General features: G+C 38.2%; 1 protein-coding gene across 2 annotated transcripts in view; it reads left to right on the top strand.

Annotated features, from left to right (window-relative positions):
- LOC117403380 (keratinocyte-associated protein 3) overlaps positions 1-18,108 on the top strand; it is a 50,747-nt gene extending 32,639 nt beyond the window's left edge. For both annotated transcript variants that reach the window (XM_059024332.1, XM_034005493.2), the window contains exons 4-7: positions 496-690; positions 11,709-11,843; positions 16,168-16,269; positions 17,085-18,108. In XM_059024332.1, the coding sequence (XP_058880315.1) occupies positions 496-690; positions 11,709-11,843; positions 16,168-16,266 (429 nt within the window). In that variant the 3' untranslated portion in view covers positions 16,267-16,269; positions 17,085-18,108. The remainder of the gene's footprint in view (positions 1-495; positions 691-11,708; positions 11,844-16,167; positions 16,270-17,084) is intronic.

Genomic DNA, 18,108 nt, shown 5'->3' with positions numbered 1-18,108 from the left:
GCTTGACAAAGTTTATTATTATTATGATGGACAATTTGCACTTATCTACACAAGTGCATACAGGGCATGTGAGGCTTCTGTATAGGGAGGGATTTCCAATAGAAACAAACTCCAGTCTGTAAGTGGCTAGTATTTTATTATAATTCAATCAAGTCACATGTATTTTATCTAAACCCTTTTTTTTCTTTTAAGAGTAGCCAAGTTCCTGATGTATTCCTTATTTTGCTACACATTTCCCAATATTCACTGCTTTGGCAGTCATCTGGCAAACAAATAATGAGAGGAATAGGAATTCACTTTCAGGAATTTACTTTCTTGCTAAATATGATACTAGATAAAAAAATTAAATACTACCTTGGTTGTCATTCTGTTCTTATTCCTTCAAAACCAGTTTTTATAGCTAATGAGGGATAAGAATGCATTTAAAACTTAAGCACTCCTTTTAAGGTACCAGTATTTGTGTGTTGTATGTAAATAATGTTTTCCTTCCCACAGCATGTGAGTCTGCTGATCATGTCTTGCTTAAATGCATTTCTGTCAATGGCGTGTTGTGTTGGGCTCCTCCTGGCCATTTCATTGACCATCATGGATACAGGGAGGAACCTGATAATTGGCTGCAATTCCACGGTGCTGCCTGCTGATGGCAGAGCCTCCACACATAACTGCCCCTTTGATACTACACGCATCTATGTGAGTCCTTTAGCCCACAGTAACCCCCATATCTTGGAAACCATTTGATGTACTGACTTGTCAACATTTTGTTTACTATACAGCTGTATTCTATGATTTCTCTGTACTTCTTTTTCACTGCCACATTGCTAACCATATGGATGATACAGACCAAGTTTTGAGTTTTGTCCTGATATTTAGTACACAGCTTTTTTCTGTTTCATGCTGTTACAGGTGTTCACCAGTAAATAACTGATTCCCTGCCACATTGTTTTGCCAATATCCATTTATAGACCACATGTTTTAAGATGTTGTCTTTACATTAACAGCTGTGTTATCAGATTCAGTTGTAGATACCATTCCCCTTAAATTTATGCCCCCAAAAGTGTGTTTTTTTTCTTTTTGTTCACCAAAAAAAACAAAACAAAAAAAAAAAAAAGCAATTTTAAATCTTTACAGTTGTTTCACAGACCCTAATTGGCACTTATCTTGGACTACTCGATGTTAATTAGGTAAAGTAAACCAAGATTAGAGCTACCCAAGGTCTGAGAAACTAGGCATTTAAAGTTTTTAAATATTTTTTACTTTAACATCATTACCAGTGAGCATATATGTGTCTCGGCTCAATCCCTGTAAAGCCCTGTGAATCATTCTCTTAAAGGGTACCGAAACGAGCGTTCTGCCTTGAGGTTCTATCCATCGTTTCCAAGCCAATCGGAGCTTGCTAATCAGGTGACTAGTGCTGATCGAGTGACCAGTGCTGAAGCTGGTTTTGTTTATCTTTGCACATAGCACCCTATATCATTTGAAGCTGTGAGGCAACATTTATCGGATATCTGACTCTTGTCGCCAACTTTAAAGTATGATCAAGTATTTCTATGTATCTATCTAATAACCTGTATGCCGATTTGCACCATCTGACTTGAAGGTGACTTGCTTTGGAAATCAGTTGTTCTGTACAAAACTACCACAGAAAAAAATATCGCTCTTTAATAAAAAGTTGTTTTAAGTTTATTTGTGTGAAGGCCTACACTGATGTGTAATTTGATCTTTTAATAATGCCTCACCTACTGATACGGTACCGTACTTGCTGTGATATTTGTAATGCTTACCCCGTTAAACAAAGGAAAGCCATTGTTCTTATCCTTGCCTTTATCCAATGCATCTTTTCATTTTCTATGTTTTAAATTTTATGAAATGATTACAGATCAGATTTACTATGTTATTATCCACTGTTCTGTGTGTGTGTGTATATATATATATATATATATGTATATATATATATATATATATATATATATATATATATATATATATATATATATATATATATATATATATATATAGTGCCGTGAAAGTATTTGCCCCCTGTCTGATTTTCTGCATTTGTGCACATTTTTCACATTGTATTTGGTCAGATTTTTTTGTGGGTTGTAGTAGTATATAGAGGGAGTCTGAGAGAAAAAATGACACCAGTTTGGTGGTGCTTTCATTTCAAATAAATTTAGATGGCTCCAGCCTTGAATCCATTTACCAATAATAATGAAAACAAATGAAAAACCACGTTTTACAGAATAAAGAAACACATGTTAATTAACAAAGTTATAAAATAAAGAAAATATTAACCAAAAATAAAAAAAAAAATAGAAAAAGTTAATTGCTATGGTAGTAACAAACAGTACGAGACAATGAAAAGCTTTTCATCCCCTATTGGAAACCTGCTTTAAATACGGTCCTTCCAAGAGACAGACTAACTTTTACCATTATGTTACCAAAGACACTTCTTTAGTAATCAACACCAATGGTTGCGGGAATATACCCTCACGAGCCAATTTACACTTGAACTGCAAGCCGGGTTTCAATAGTCTCAGCAAACACTCACACATGCAACGCAATATGCATACCCAACAATTAATCAGTAAAACAAAAGGTAATTAACAGTTACTAAAATAAAATACAGAAACAAAAAAAATACATCCGTATACTATAAAGCAATGTTTAAAATGATATACTGGTCAAAATAAATAGGGAAAAAATGAAAAAGTAAAAAAAGAAAAAAAAACACATGAGTCGAATACACAAGGATTGGCGGTAATACTAGCAATTCTGATAGACAGAGTAATGTTCATTTAATATTCTGTGAGACAATTGTGTTAGAATTATTTTCTCTTCCTTGCAGAGACTGTATTGGATATTTAACCAAAGTCACAGAAATGTCTATTTTCCTTTTGCAATCGAAACAACGACTGTGCGGGAATCCTTTTATTGACTTAAAACCAAGCTACCAATTTTCAAAGCTGTACGACCTATTCCGCCGGAACAAACAGGTTAGTTAACCTGTTTGTTCATCTGGCCTCCGGCACGTAGTTTGTTCCGAATACTTGGCAAGTGTTAGTTTACATTTGCCTCATTCAGCCGCTGATAATATAGAATTTTTTTTTGCTTTAAGTTGTTTTCATTTGAAAACACCAACACTCCACCATCGCTCTCACAGCCCTGTGATGTCGTCTTCCTGATGACATCACACAATGCCTGACATCACAGACTGAGACTGCATAACAAACAGGAACCGCCAACCTCCATACAGCACCCGTAGTGACCTCCAGCGAGCCTCCTCAGCATGCCCACTGTTAAGCTTTTATACGTAATTGATTCTCTTCTTTTAAACGTACAGTATCGATTTACCGTGTTTCAGGTGTGAAAGTTATTGCCCCCCCTAGTTAACTCAACCCAATTAAAGGGATAATTAGGGTCAGCTGTTTGAGTACTTTGGTTAACAACCAGGCCTGATTTGGGCCAGCCCTGCCCAATATAAATCTGACTAACATTGGCCCTTTACCATCAGAGTGAATTGTCAGCACACAGGTTCTAGAGGCACATCATGCCACGAACAAAATAAATTCCTGATGACCTCTGGAAAATAGTTGTTGATGCCTATCAATCTGGAAAGGGTTACAAGCCATTTCTAAGGCTCTGGGGCTCCACCGAACCACAGTCGGAACCATATTGTCCAAATGGAGAAAGTTTGGGACAGTAGTGAATCTTCCCAGGAGTGGCCGTCCTGCCAAAATCTCTCCAAGAGCAAGGCGTAAAATCGTCCAGGAAGACACAAAGAACCCTAGAACAACATCCAGGGATCTGCAGGCCTCTCTTGCCTCGGCTAAGGTCAGTGTTCATGGCTCCACCATCAGAAAGACACTGTGCAAAAATGGGATTCATGGCAGAGTAGCAAGGTGGAAACCATTGCTCACTAAGAACATGAATGCTCGTCTCAAGTTTGCCAAAAAGCACCTGGATGATCCTCAAGAATTCTGGAACAATGTTCTATAGACAGATGAGTCAAAAGTGGAACTTTTTGGCCGACATGGGCCCCGTTATGTCTGGCAAAAACCAAACACTGCATTCCACAGTAAGAACCTCATACCAACGGTCAAGCATGGTGGTGGTAGTGTCATGATTTGGGGATGCTTTGCTGCATCAGGACCTGGGCACCTTGCCATCATTGAAGGAACCATGAATTCTGCTCTGTATCAGAATTCTACAGGAGAATGTCAGGCCATCCGTCCGTGAGCTGAAGCGCAGCAGGGTCATGCAGCAAAACAATTATCCAAAACACTCAAGCAAGTCTACATCAGAATGAGAATGTAGAGATGTGAGCCCAGCTAAGTTTTTTGCAGGTATTAGGCTTTTAAAGACTGTCACCCACACCTGTGGTGGTTTTGACAGACTCGCTGAGATCAGAAACTGACCCAAGACTGTCACCGCTACTGAAAGCAGGCTGATCTTTGGGAAACAAATTGAACATTTGTGAAAGTCAGCAGAAATATTAAAGAAAGTGTTAAAACACACTATTCAGAAAAAAAATTCTAATGTACTCTGTATTAGTCGATGCAAATATTGAAGGATTCCATATTCCTGTTTATTCTAGTATAACAGTAGAACAATATTAGTGAATGTGTAAGGTCTGAAAAGAGAGCTCCTTGTATCAGAAGGTCAGGCCAACCTGCTGAAAGTTCCAAACCTCCCTTATCAGGCAAAAACATCTTTTTTTTAATTACTCAGAGCCTCAAACATTTTGATCCAGTGAGAACAGAATGGTTCAACTATAGTAAGAGAAAAATCAAAAGTATTTAAATAGAAGACTTTTTGAACGGCTTTTGCAGTTCAAATTTAAATATCTTCGCGTATGTGTATCTCGTGCATGTATGTTCTTAACTGTTACTAAATATTTGAATTAAATACCCATACAGTGTTTCAGCTGCAGAATCGTAAAAATTAAGTTATAAGCACTTGCTTCTTCAACCGCCAGGCCTGCAGTTTATACGGCATATTGAAATTAATACAGTATATCCAACAATTTAGTCTGGGCTTTGTAATAAAATCAAAGTCATTGTGAAATAACCTATTATAATCCTGTTGAGTGCTTGAAAGACTGATGAAAGTCATTCTACATATCATATTATTATTATTTACGCTACATTTCTCAGGCAGAATGACTGCCACCCTGAGTGTGACGGTGCAAAGAAATTTAAAAATGTGCGCATTCTGAGCGCTCTGCACAGATCAGTGACCATCAGGACTGATGCTAAACGAAAGCCAGTGACACTTGCATTATATAACGCAATGAAGTACGGTGTGGATATACTGGATCATATGGCACGGCTGTATTTTGTCAAAGGTGGTACTCGCAGGTGGCCTGTGTCTGTTTTTTATAATGTTTTGGGCCTGGCAGCCATCAACTCGTTGGTTTTGTACAAGGAGTGCACCGACAACACAATCACTCGGAGGGACTTCATTTTGCAGCTAGCCCTGGAGCTACGGCAGAAACATTTTGATGAGACACTAAATCTGTCTGGCAAATGCCCCTCAACCTTCAGCTAACGCTGTGCCCACTGCACATGGAATAAAATACAATGCCAGGTTGCTAAGTGCAATAAAAAACAGAACTTTTGATGTCTGCACCCGTTGTGAAAAGGCAGTCTGTGGCAAATGCACTGGTACAGTTAAAGCGTGTTTTCTGCGTATAGATTGTACTAAGAAAGCTGTAATAGAACTGAACAGACAGACAGAGCCCTGTTTCACTCAAAGCGCTTTCACGTTGCATAAGTTGTTATATTTTTTTATGCTATTTTTATAACTAGTTATTTATGTTTTTTAATTGTATATGTGCATACAGCTTTCTACACCTGTTTACACAGAAGTTTATTGCGTAAAGTTTATTTTCTTAATTTTTATGTTTATGTATGTGCTCTTTTTGAAAAAAAATAAGTTTAATTTTCAATGTAAATACGGTGTTTCTGCTCTGAATGTTATGTATGATGTTCATAAATAGTGAGATTTTGTGGCAGTACCTGAAATGAGCAGTTCATGCTCAAACCCACAAATGTCACTGAGTTAATGTAGTTCTGCATGGGGGAGTGGGCCAGAATTCCTCCACGGCGCTGTGAGAGACTAATCAATAACTACAGGAAGCGTTTGATTGCAGTTATTGCTGCTAAAAGTGGCGTAACCAGTTATTGAGTCTAAGGGGGCCGATTACTTTTTCACACGGGGGCATTGGGTGTTGCATAACTTTCTTTAATAAAATAAATGAAGTGTATCAAATTTTTGTGTTATTTATTCACTCAGGGTCCCTTTTATCTAATATTAGGTTTTGGTTGAAGATCTGATAACATTTCAGTGTCAAATACGCAGAAAATCAGACAGGCACTGTATGTATGTGTGTGTGTATAGATGGATAGGGGTGTGTGTGTGTGTGTGTGTATATATATATATATAATATATATATATATATATATATATATTACACATATACATACAGTGCCTTGCAGAAGTAGTCAGACCCCTGACCAATTCTCTCATATTACTGAATTACAAATGGTACATTGAAATTTCGTTGTGTTTTGATATTTTATTTTAAAACCCTGAAACTCAAAATCAATTATTGTAAGGTGACATTGGTTTTATGTTGGGAAATATTTAAGAAAAAGAAAACTAAAATATCTTGCTTGCATAAGTATTCAACCCCTGTGCTGTGGAAGCTCCCAGTTTACACTGATGAAAGAAATTGCCCAAACGAGGACACAATTACCTTACCATTGGCCTCCACCTGTGAACCATTAAAGTTGCTGTCACATTTTCTGGATAAAAACCCCACTGTTGAAGGATCATTGGTCAGGCTGTGAATCTGTAGGAAAATGAAGACCAAAGAGCATTCTACAGAAGTTAGAGATAAACTAATACAAATGCATAGATTAGGGAAAGGGTACAAAATAATATCCAAGTGTTTGGATGTCTCAGTGAGCACAGTTGGATCAATAATCAAGAAGTGGAAGCTGCATCACAAGAAAAGGCCGTCCCTCAAAACTCAGCGCTCAAACAAGGAGACTTGAGAGAAGCCACAGAGAGGCCAACCATCACTTTGAAGGAGCTACAGAGTTCAGCGGCTGGGAGTGGAGTAATGGTGCACCAGTCAACCATATCAAGAGCTCTGCATAACACTGGCCTGTATGGGAGGGTGGCAAGAAGGAAGCCATTACTCAAGAAAGCCCACCTTGAATCCCGTTTTGGAGTATCCAAAAAAACTCAGGAGATTCTGTCGCCATGTGGCAAAGTTTTGTGGTCTGACAAAACTAAAATGCAACTATTTGGCCTAAATGCAAAGCGTTATGTTTGGTGCATCCCTACTGTGAAGCATGGTGGTGGCAGCATCATGTTATGGGGATGTTTCTCATCGGCAGGGACTGGGGCACTTGTCAGCAGAGAAGTCCATGAGGAAAACCTGCTGCCCTCTGCAAGAAAGCTGTAACTGGGACGGAAGTTCACCTTTCAGCATGACAATGACCCAAAGCACACAGCCAAAGCTACGTTGGAGTTGCTAAGGAACAAAAAGGTAAATGTCCTTGAGTGGCCCAGTCAGAGCCCCGACCTAAATCCAATTGAAAATTTGTGGCATGACTTGTGGCAAGATTGATGTCCATAAACGCTCCCCAAGGAACTTGACAGTTTTGTAAAGAATGGTCAAATATTGCCAAATGTAGGTGTGCAAAGTTGGTAGAGACCTATCCCAACACTCACAGCTGTAATTGCTGCCAAAGGTGCTTCCACCAAGTATTAACTCAGGGGGGTGGAAACTTATCCAATTGTGATCTTTTCAGTTTTGTATTTTAATATATAATTATATAATTAACAGTGTGGAGTATGATGTGTAGATAAGTGGAAATAATTCTCATTTAAATGCATGAAACTCTGAGGCACTGACACAACAAAATGTGAAAAAGTTCAAGGGGGTATAGACTTTCTATAGGCACTATATATAATGGTAAATTATAATACTGTGTGTGCATGTTGATCATAATTTTTTTATTTTTCTAAATGCACATAGGCAGGCAGTATACACGTCGTGCGCTCAATTTTAAAAAATAAATTTCGCGATTTACTCATTTGATTTTTTATAAATTTAGTCGTTACCAATTTATTTATTATTTTCTCCCAATTTAGAATGGCCAATTTAATTTTTAAACTCCGCTCACCACTACCACCCCTGCGCTCTCGGGAGGGCGCAGACGAACAAACGCTGTCCTCCGAAGTGCGTGCTGTCAGCCGACCTGCTTTTTTCTACAGCGTCGGAGGACAACGCAGCTCTGGCAGCTTACAGGCAAGCCCGCAGGCTCCCAGCCAGATTACAGGGGTCGCTGGTGCGAGGTGAGCCGAGGACACCATGGCCGACCTAACCCTCCCTCCCCCCGGGCGACACTCGGCCAATTGTGTGCCGCCCCCTGGGAGCTCCAGTCCACGGTCGGCTGTGGAATAGCCTGGACTCGAACTTGCAACGTCCAGACTATAGAGCACATCCTGCACTCCCCGTGGAGCACCTTTGCTGGATGTGCCACTCTGGAGCCCCATTTGATTTTTAAACAAACGTGAACACATCTGCTGCATTTTCCTTGGAGCGGAAAGCTACACAGAGAAATGGCCCTGCCTGCGTCAGTCCAAGCTAGAGCAACATTCTTTTTGAACGGTGTGCAAAGTAGATTTTGACATTAGTCATCAAGGAGCTTCAGGTAAGACATACAATTTATTTCCCATTTTAGATGTTATTATAGTGATTATACTAATTAAATATTTCATTATTGTAATGATACGATCATGCCAATTTATACTAATTTAGCTTTGGATATGATCATTGAAGTTTCCACAATATGCAAACCTTACGTGAAACAAGTGTTTTTACATTAACAATTGTGTAGTCGTAAGTGAAAAGTAGGAAATGGTGTAAGTCAACGTAACTGCTCCATTACCTCAACACAGTAGTTCCTTTTCTACTAATAGTGACCTCTAGTGTAGCATAACACCACAACAATGAAATATTTTATTATGAAAGTTAATTTTAAAAATTAGCTGTATGGTAGTATTGTAATGTGATACTTCTGATGACGAGAGTAAAGTGTTTAATGTCCTATTACTGTATGTTGATATCAGCAGATCTATCTATCACATAATGTTTCTTTACTTTAATCTACTGTCATTTTTTTCAGACTGCAGACGCCACGTAGAAGGGGCCAAACACAAGAAGTTAGCAAGTTCTGTCGCGTCTGTCCCTAATATTAATACAAAGTTCCTGCCAGCACATGACCTTAGGACCATCCCGGCAGAGACACTGTTCACATCTTTCCTAGTGGAGCACAACCTGCTACTAGCTGTAGCAGACCACGTTGGACCCTTGTTCAAAAAGATGTTCCCCAACAGCAACATCAGCAAGCAGTATGGTTGTGCATGCTTCTCATGATGAACCGTGCATTGTGGAATCAGTGAAGACATCTGCTTTAGTATTGCTACAGATGGCAGTACGGATTTTGATGACATCAAGATGTATCCCATTGTAGTGAGATTCTTTGCTGCCAGAGTCAGCAGAATTGTTGTTTTACTGCTGAAGAAAGTCAAAAGTAGAAAGTCCACTCAAGCGATCTTCAGTGTGGCGGATGATGAGCTGAGGAGGAGGGGGACACCCTGGGCTAACTGTCAGCTTTGCAGCTGACAATGCTGCTGTGATGCAAGCCTGGGAAAGGGAGTGGCAGCCTTGATAAAAGGTCAACACCCACACAGTCGGCATCGAAGACCATCTAATCAGCATCTTCTACTACTTGGAGAAAAGCAGCAAGAGGAAGGCAACACTGTGTGAGCTGCAGAAGATGTGTGACGCTGATGTCCTGAAGATTCTGAAGCTGTGCTCCACCAGGTGGCTCTCTCTAGGTCAGTGTGTGAACTGCCTCCTGGAGCAGTGGGATCCTCTGACTTTATTCTTTGCTGGAGAGGTCAATTCTTCAAAAACAACAAAGGCTACAAAGACCGCTTCCAAGCCAGCTCCAGCCAACTCCACTTTGCAGGCTGAGTCACCCAAGGCCTCGTCGTCCTCCAGCACTGCCAGCAGTGTAAAGCCAGCACCTACACCTACAACTTTAACTTCAACAGCTGGGACAGGGTTTGACTTGAGTGCTTTCCTCTTCAAACAGGGTGAAGTGGCCAAGCAATAGAAAACAGCCAAGGAAAAAAAGGTCAGAGTATCGGGAGAAGAAACCCTCTGGGAGTTTACTATCCAAGCCTGAGAAGGTGCACAAGTTTGTCAGACCCTGTGTCCAAGGTATATGCACTATTTTTGAAGAGGGCTATACCAGTTTCTGACACAGGAAACCAAGCTTTGCAGAAGGAAGAACCCTGCATCCACACCCTGCTGTCAAAACAACTGCAACAAATATTGCTGTGCTTCTGTTGCCGTAATGAAAAATGTGGGAAGAGGTTTGAAGCCCATAGACCACAGCATAAGAGAAAACCAGCTTTCCGATGAGGAACTTGGAGTGGGTCATGAAATGAAATGCTTCAACCTTTAGTGACACCTTGCTCAGGAAAGCCAAGTCAGCCACCTATGAAGCTAGACTTTCAAAAGGCAGATCTGAAAGTGCAGTTTGACCTGTTTGGATTCCTCTCTGTTTTAAACAACTCACTTTGTGGGAAGCTATTACATTTGGTGCTGACTTGAAACTTAGTGACTATTTGCAAGTTGTTGTGTGTTGTGGTTTTTTTTTCCTTTTTTGAAAGTGCTTTGTTGGGGAGAAGATTGAACTGTATTCTTTGTTTCAAATGACTCACTTTGTGGGAAGCTTATACATTTTTTGCATTTTGACAGTAAATACAATAAATACAAACATGGTTATTTCTCTGTACTTGAAATAATTTTCAGCTGGTAGAAATGTAATAAGGTTTTAGCTATACTAAGGTAAACAAACAAATGTAAATTTAAACTGAAACAATCATAACTTTTTTTTTTTTTACTGAATTTCTGGGATTTATAATCTAATTTTGGTAGTGTATACTGATATAAAGTTTTCTTCTGTGGCCTGAGGTTGGTTGATTTGCACAATTAGGCATGTTTTAAGAAAATATCATTTTTAAAGAAACTTGCGCGGCTCTCATTAACCCTGTTATTCTGCTGTTAAATTTGTACAGTAGTCTTATTTTAATTAATTTGATAGTGTCTTTTTAATTCTAGTGTACAAGATTAATACAATGCTTTTGAGCATTCACAGTAGCACTAACCCACTCCAGGAAGTAACCCAACCAGAGATGCAGTGACAGAGGCTCATCAATCAGAACAAGGGTGGCGAGAAACAATGAATGCTGTAATTAAGAGTGACCAATACATATATATAAAAAAAAAAAAAAAGCATTGTAGTACTGTTTACTATATAAACATTTACATTTTAGGTCGAAATAGCAGTACTGAAACAACAGTACTGAAATAGCATGAGATTTAACCACGGTTTCAATGTAAGTTTAACCATGCACCCTGTATCGACCTAAAATGTAAATAGCTAGGGATTTAATAAAAAGTCTGCTTGTTCTGGTACCCTTTTAAGATGTGCGTAATTGTTGGAAATTAGTTGTTGCAGGATAAACCGGGATCCTGAATTGACTGACTGAGGACAGGCAGGCATGCTGAGTTTCCCTAATTTTATTTCTGGTTCACTCCTCCTCCTCCACAGGATACCACTCTGGCACTCTGGTTTCCCAGCATGCTTATGGCTGCCTTGGAGGCAGTCATATCTGTGCGCTTCTTCATTGTGGGTATGATCCTCCGTGGAATTGGACCATGTGGCCAGACCTACTTCAGAGAGCGGGTAATCACATTTTAAAATTCTATGTGATTTATTTATGAAATGTGTTTTTTTATAATGTTTAAGGGTTTGACAAAAAATAAAAGTAATTGCATGTCAATAGGTTTTATTCTAGAGGAATAATCCCCCTGCTGTATTGCAGGGGTTACATATTCTTGGCAACATGGATATATTGGAGCTATTCCAGGAAGATCAAAGTAATAGCCAGGTCAACAAACTAGGAACACTAGAAGTGGGCTTCTTGCCACAGAGGAAACTGCACAGCTTTCTCTCTGCTCCAGGTTTCCTCAGGCTGGGGCCGTAGCATTAGACAGGCTTTTTATCCCTTAATCGTACTGCCTCTTATATGTGCCACTTATTCCAGCTACTGGCGCAATAGCCACTAGCTGCCAAAACTCCTAGCCATGGCAGTATTGCAGCCATTTTATCTGCCCCTACACAGGAACCTATCAACAGCAAGGCCACCTTCCACACTGCCCCTCTTGGATATTTCTTCTTGGCAAATCAGAAATAGAACAGCTCTTAAACATATACGGGTTCCAAGGCTGATTTGAGATTCTATCAGCCTCAAAGAAAAAAATCCACGCACCAGAGCTACTAGGTATACCCAGTGGTCTCTGACCTGTGGCTTGGCATCCTCAACCGTCAAAGTTTCCTCTTCTGCCCTGGTAGTAGTCTTTCTAAACTGGTTGGGTTAAACTGTAGAATCTGATGCAATGGGGCATCAGATTTTTTCAAAACGTTGGCAATCCAATTTCTGAATTTGATCGGGTTTATATTGTAATTCTTGGATTTTTCAAAAAGTCAGCATGCGATTTGGGATAACTGATCCGGATTTCGCTTTGATAATTCCGTTTTGCACTTTTTAATCGTGATTTAAATGTTGTAATTGAGTTTTTCAGACTTTTTTAAAGAGAATTATTACTTTTATCCAACATATTAGGATCATTTTGATCCTACTACAAATATGGATTTCACTTTTAAATCATAGACCATAGATATTTTTGTTTGAATTTCAATAGAGAACACATACTATGTCCAAATACAGTATTATAATTAGGTCTTCTGTTTTTATTTTCATTTTTCAGTGCTTTATTTTTAGCTATGAGTTATGTAAGTTTGGTTTTTTAGTTTTTTTTCAGGGCTTTCACTTTTTATATACTGTATGAAATTATTGTTAATGGATACTTTCCAAAGTGCTTGGGCAGTTTATCACAGTATGTATAGTAACGTGACAGTACTTTTTATTATTTATTATTTGTTTATTTAGCAGACGCCTTTATCCAAGGCAACTTAGAGACTAGGGTGTGTGAACTATGCGTCAGCTGCAGAGTCACTTACAATTACGTCTCACCCGAAAGACGGAGCACAAGGAGGTTAAGTGACTTGCTCAGGGTCACACAATGAGTCATTGGCTGAGGTGGGATTTGAACCGGGGACCTCCTGGTTACAAGCCCTTTTCTTTAACCACTGGACCACACAGCACATATAATTTGATATGTGATTTCCAGATATCGGTCAATGCAAAGTCCAGATGTTTTCCACTTCTGCTCCAAACAACGTCCCTTAATTTTAAGATCTTTAGTATACAAAGGAGAGGTGTGTTTGGAGAGAATGGTATGGGTTCAAAGTGCTGCTACTGCCTGAATTATATTGGAAATGGTGGAGATGTATAAATCTCGTCAGTTGATGACGACAAAACACCATTCAGTGCAGAGTCAGAGTCTATAGGTCAGCAAATTAATGCTACAGTAATAGGTAAAGATGTACCGAGAGTAAATAACATGTGCTCAAACGATGTATAGCATAAACTAATTTGTGAATAGCAAGTCTGGAAAGTGACAGAGTAGCCACAGAGCATGTCAAATTTAGGTTCTAGAATTTGATCCGCAGTTAGCAGCGATTTGTTAATGGATCGTGCATTTAGAAGACCAATACAGACAGAAGAGAGTTTCCCATCTGTCCCAACATTCCGAGCTGGTATTTCAGAAATCTGTTGTATTGGCCTTAGGTTAGAGTGATTTACTCCCTGGCTTTTATTTGTAACAGTCCAACGTCTCCTAGAAACTAAAAGTATTCCAGGGATTGACCCCGGAGAAACGGAGCACCCAGAACCCCGATGAGCGCCACGTAATATGCCATTCACCCGACAAGTATGCAAAGTTTTATATGACATGGAGTATCCATTATACTCTCCTCCCGGGCAACTAAGCTCTAAGAAACGTCATCTTCTGGATGTGAAAAGGGCTTTACAACATCACTAGGAACAAGGAGTTTAGAACATCATGCCAACTCTTTGTTTCTTGGTCTCCCAAGCAAATGATTTGTGGATTGCTATAGACTGTATTCAAATGTGCTATGAACTTTGAAAAATTGACTTTTGCAAAAAAAAAAAAAAGAAAAAAAAAAACTTGCTCACTCTTCACTTTCTAAAAGCACAATGATCTGGATGTCTCGGCTCATTGTTGAATAAAGCTAAAATGTGCCCCTTGTATTTGGTATAGAGATTCATTTGTGGGGTTAATTTTGGGCTGGAAAGAAGATACAATTACCTGTAGTCGGGTTTCTTCCAGGATGGATGATGAAATTCACATACCTATTTTCCCTCACCCTCCATTTTTAATGGAGAAGGGGGATAACCTGGCTTTACCTGTGATCAAGAGCAATACTTAATTTCATAGAGGCTGTGTGGTCCAGTGGTTAAAGAAAAGGGCTTGTAACCAGGAGGTCCTCTGTTCAAATCACACCTCAGCCACTGACTCATTGTGTGACCCTGATCAAGTCACTTAACCTCCTTGTGCTCTGTCTTTCGGGTGAGACGTAATTGTAAGTGGGCAGCAGTGTGGAGTAGTGGTTAGGGCTCTGGGCTCATCATCTTCTTTAGAAACTTTATTTTTATTTTTGATGGATGACATTGTAAGTGATATTCTGGAAGAGAAGACTCCCTTTTCAAAGCGCGTAGAAACAACCAATCAGCAGCGACAGTGCTTCCCGGCAGCTTTTGTCAAAATTCTCTTTTTATATTTATTTTCTGTTAACATTAGTTTATGGATGTTTGCTTTTAAACCAATTAAATTGTTACAAAAAAAAGACTTTTCTATAGTACATTCATTTTAATTCCGTACATGGTCTTGTTGTACTAGTGCTAAAATATACACTACCTTTTTTCTTTATATATTTACCCGAAACCTCGCTTAGTATAATTTTAGGAAATGACATGTCAGCACTGCACTTGCATCCAGAGCACGTCTGCCGATGAAAATAAAAATACGGCTAAAAATAAAACGGTGTTCTGTTCAACAGACAGTAACTTAAAAACAAATAAGCGAAATGCTCCGTGTCTGTACAGTTTGAAATTTGAATGTGCCGCTGTCATGGCAAATTTTACCCCCCTGCCAAATTTCACCCCCCTGAGTCATGTGACATATCCGCATACGAGTCACGTGACGATTAAGTTTCGTGATGCGAAGAGAGGATAGGGTAAAACATCTCTGTATTTTACTTACTGAAAGTTACGTTCGCTTTTTTATTGGCATTTATTCGTATTATATTTATTTTATATAGTTGTCAATGTTTTTTGTATCATAAATGGTTGTATTTTATTTGATTGCTCTTGTTCTACTTACTGAAAGTTACGTTTGCGTGTTTATTGACATTTATTCGTATTATATTTATTTTTTATATTTAACCTTTTTTTTTGTATCATAAATGGTTGTATTTTATTTGATTACTCTTCACGTGATTTACTTGAGCTTTTGCAGTAAATATAAAATACATTAAATATTGTTTAATTACACACACACATGGCTGCAGTGTGGAGTAGTGGTTAGTGCAATGGACTCTTGACCGGAGGGTTGTTGGTTCAATCCCAGGTGGGGGACACTGCTGCTGTACCCTTGAGCAAGATACTTTACCTAGATTGCTCCAGTAAAAACCCAACTGTATAAATGGGTAATTGTATGTAAAAATAATGTATAAAAATGTAATTGTATGTAAAAATAATGTAATGTAACAATTGTAAGTCGCCCTGGATAAGGGTGTCTGCTAATAAATAATCATAATAATTAAGTGACTCTGCAACGGATGTATAGCTCACACACCCTAGTCTCCAAGTTGCCTTGGATAAAGGCATCTGCTAAATAAACAAATAATAATAGAGCAAGGCAAATCTAGTATGATTGTATATATGTATATTTGTACACATTTTAGATGTTTGTCTTGAGATTCAATTAAAAACATATCCATAAGGACTTTTGAGTGTATTATTGCTACTCTTTCTTGTGTGGATTCTGATTGTAGTTCCTGTTTGTTTTGAAATGGATTACAGCTGGAGGAAGAAGAGGCAGCAGCAGCCAGGGAGGGTACAGACAAGGATCGCATACCTGAGATCCACCAACTCCTCCAACCCAGTGGGGCATGTGTATGACATGTAAGTGGCCATCACAGCTTGTATTCATTTGCTATGTACAGTGTGTTTCCCATAAAATGTGCTCTGTTTTTTTAGTTTGAAATGACAAATCTATAGGTATGAGAAATACCCCATACACCATTTCTTCAAAGTGGCAATTATTACTAATGTCTAACAACGTAGAAAGAACTGGGTATTTAAACTACATTTAAATTCTTTTTGCTCTATAAAGTACAGAGAAGACTATTTAAGGTTAAGAAACAATCTTTCCATCAAAGATAAGCAATATTTTGGGACACTGCTTTTAAACAGGAAAATTGCTTAAAAGCATGTTGTTGTTGTTGTTGTTGTTTATTGATTTATCACAATTTGAATTTATCATGCACCTGGATTTTTTATTTATTTTTCCCAGTGGTGATTGAAGACACCAAATGAAATAGCAGAATGTAGTGTTTGTTTCTTTCTGGAAAATTATATAAATGTTTGTTTATTCCAACATGATGTTGGATTGTTTCATTATAAATAGATAACATGGAAATTGTATTAAATGCATAAAAAATCTGAATAGATAGATCATATATTTAGTCCTGGAAGCTTAGCTCCATAAGTTACAAATATGGCCGCTGCGGCCGCGCTCCAGAAGCTGTCGGTTCTGTGATGCAGGGATTGTAAAACTACACTATGCATCTAATGTTCTATTCTGAAAACAAGGTTAGGTATGTTAGTAAACAATACCTACTTTCACTACTTCATGTGGCCTGTTTTATTTGTTTCAAATATAGCACTCAGTTTTCCCACAATATACAGTAAACTAAGGATATTTTCTTTTTGTACAGGTTTTGCACACTTGAGCCAAGTGAGGAAATAAGACAGCTGCTATGAACTGACTGCAGGACACTGAAAAGCAAAAACCTATTAAGTTCCAGAGACCATACCAATTAACAAACAAAACTTTCGATAATGCACTCACTATGTAGTTGATGCGGCTGGCAACCTCCAAGGTTATTCTTTGAACCCTGTATTTCCACTTAGTTATGGGTAATTGTTAATAAACAGCAATAATCTTACAATTTGATACCCTTTTATTCGTAGTTAATGTTTCTAATTTAAAAAAATGCTAAATTATTAAATCAGAATTCCTTTTTTAAACCCATCTTTTAAGGGTGGATTTACATGTTAAATCCCCAAACTTTTGTATTTGTAATTCTTTACAATTTTTTATTAAAGATAATAAATGCCAATAAAATTGTATGTGTTTAACAAGATATGTAGAAATATAAGGAAACAAAATGTATAAGAAAGTGAAATTAATGATGTGTGATTTTAAATAGTTGTTTTTCTGTAATAATTTTCATGTGTTAACAGTGAAATGAGGGGGCACAAGATTTATGGCTATTTTTAATGATTTCTGTACGTAATAATGTCTGGAATGTCCTGGGAGGCAACATGGACACACAACACTGGCAAAACCATCTGCATCTTGAGAAGTGAATCTGATTGTACTGCATACAAAGAGACTACGTCTTGGATGCTATGCCTTGACTGCACTATGTGGTAATGTGATAAAAATGAGCACTTGTGTAATTTAAAAAATCTTTATCATAAGGGGTGCTTATATTCTTTTAGGCACACTGCTACTAAGACTACTAGTATCTTAAACCATTTAATCTGGCAACTTATATTTTTACAGTGACAAAGCCTTGTATCTCAGAACCGTCTGAGGTAGTGATTTCATATTTGCCATGTTACATAAACCCTGCATGTTAAATGTGTTGCTAAAATGGAAATTTATCTCCGATTTTAATATGGCTGCTATTTTTAGGTCATGTGACTTGAAATACAGCTGCATATAATTCTTAA

Source organism: Acipenser ruthenus, chromosome 5 (genome assembly GCF_902713425.1).
Source record: "Acipenser ruthenus chromosome 5, fAciRut3.2 maternal haplotype, whole genome shotgun sequence".
Classification (NCBI taxonomy): domain Eukaryota; kingdom Metazoa; phylum Chordata; class Actinopteri; order Acipenseriformes; family Acipenseridae; genus Acipenser; species Acipenser ruthenus.
This window is presented reverse-complemented; position numbering and strand designations above follow the sequence as displayed.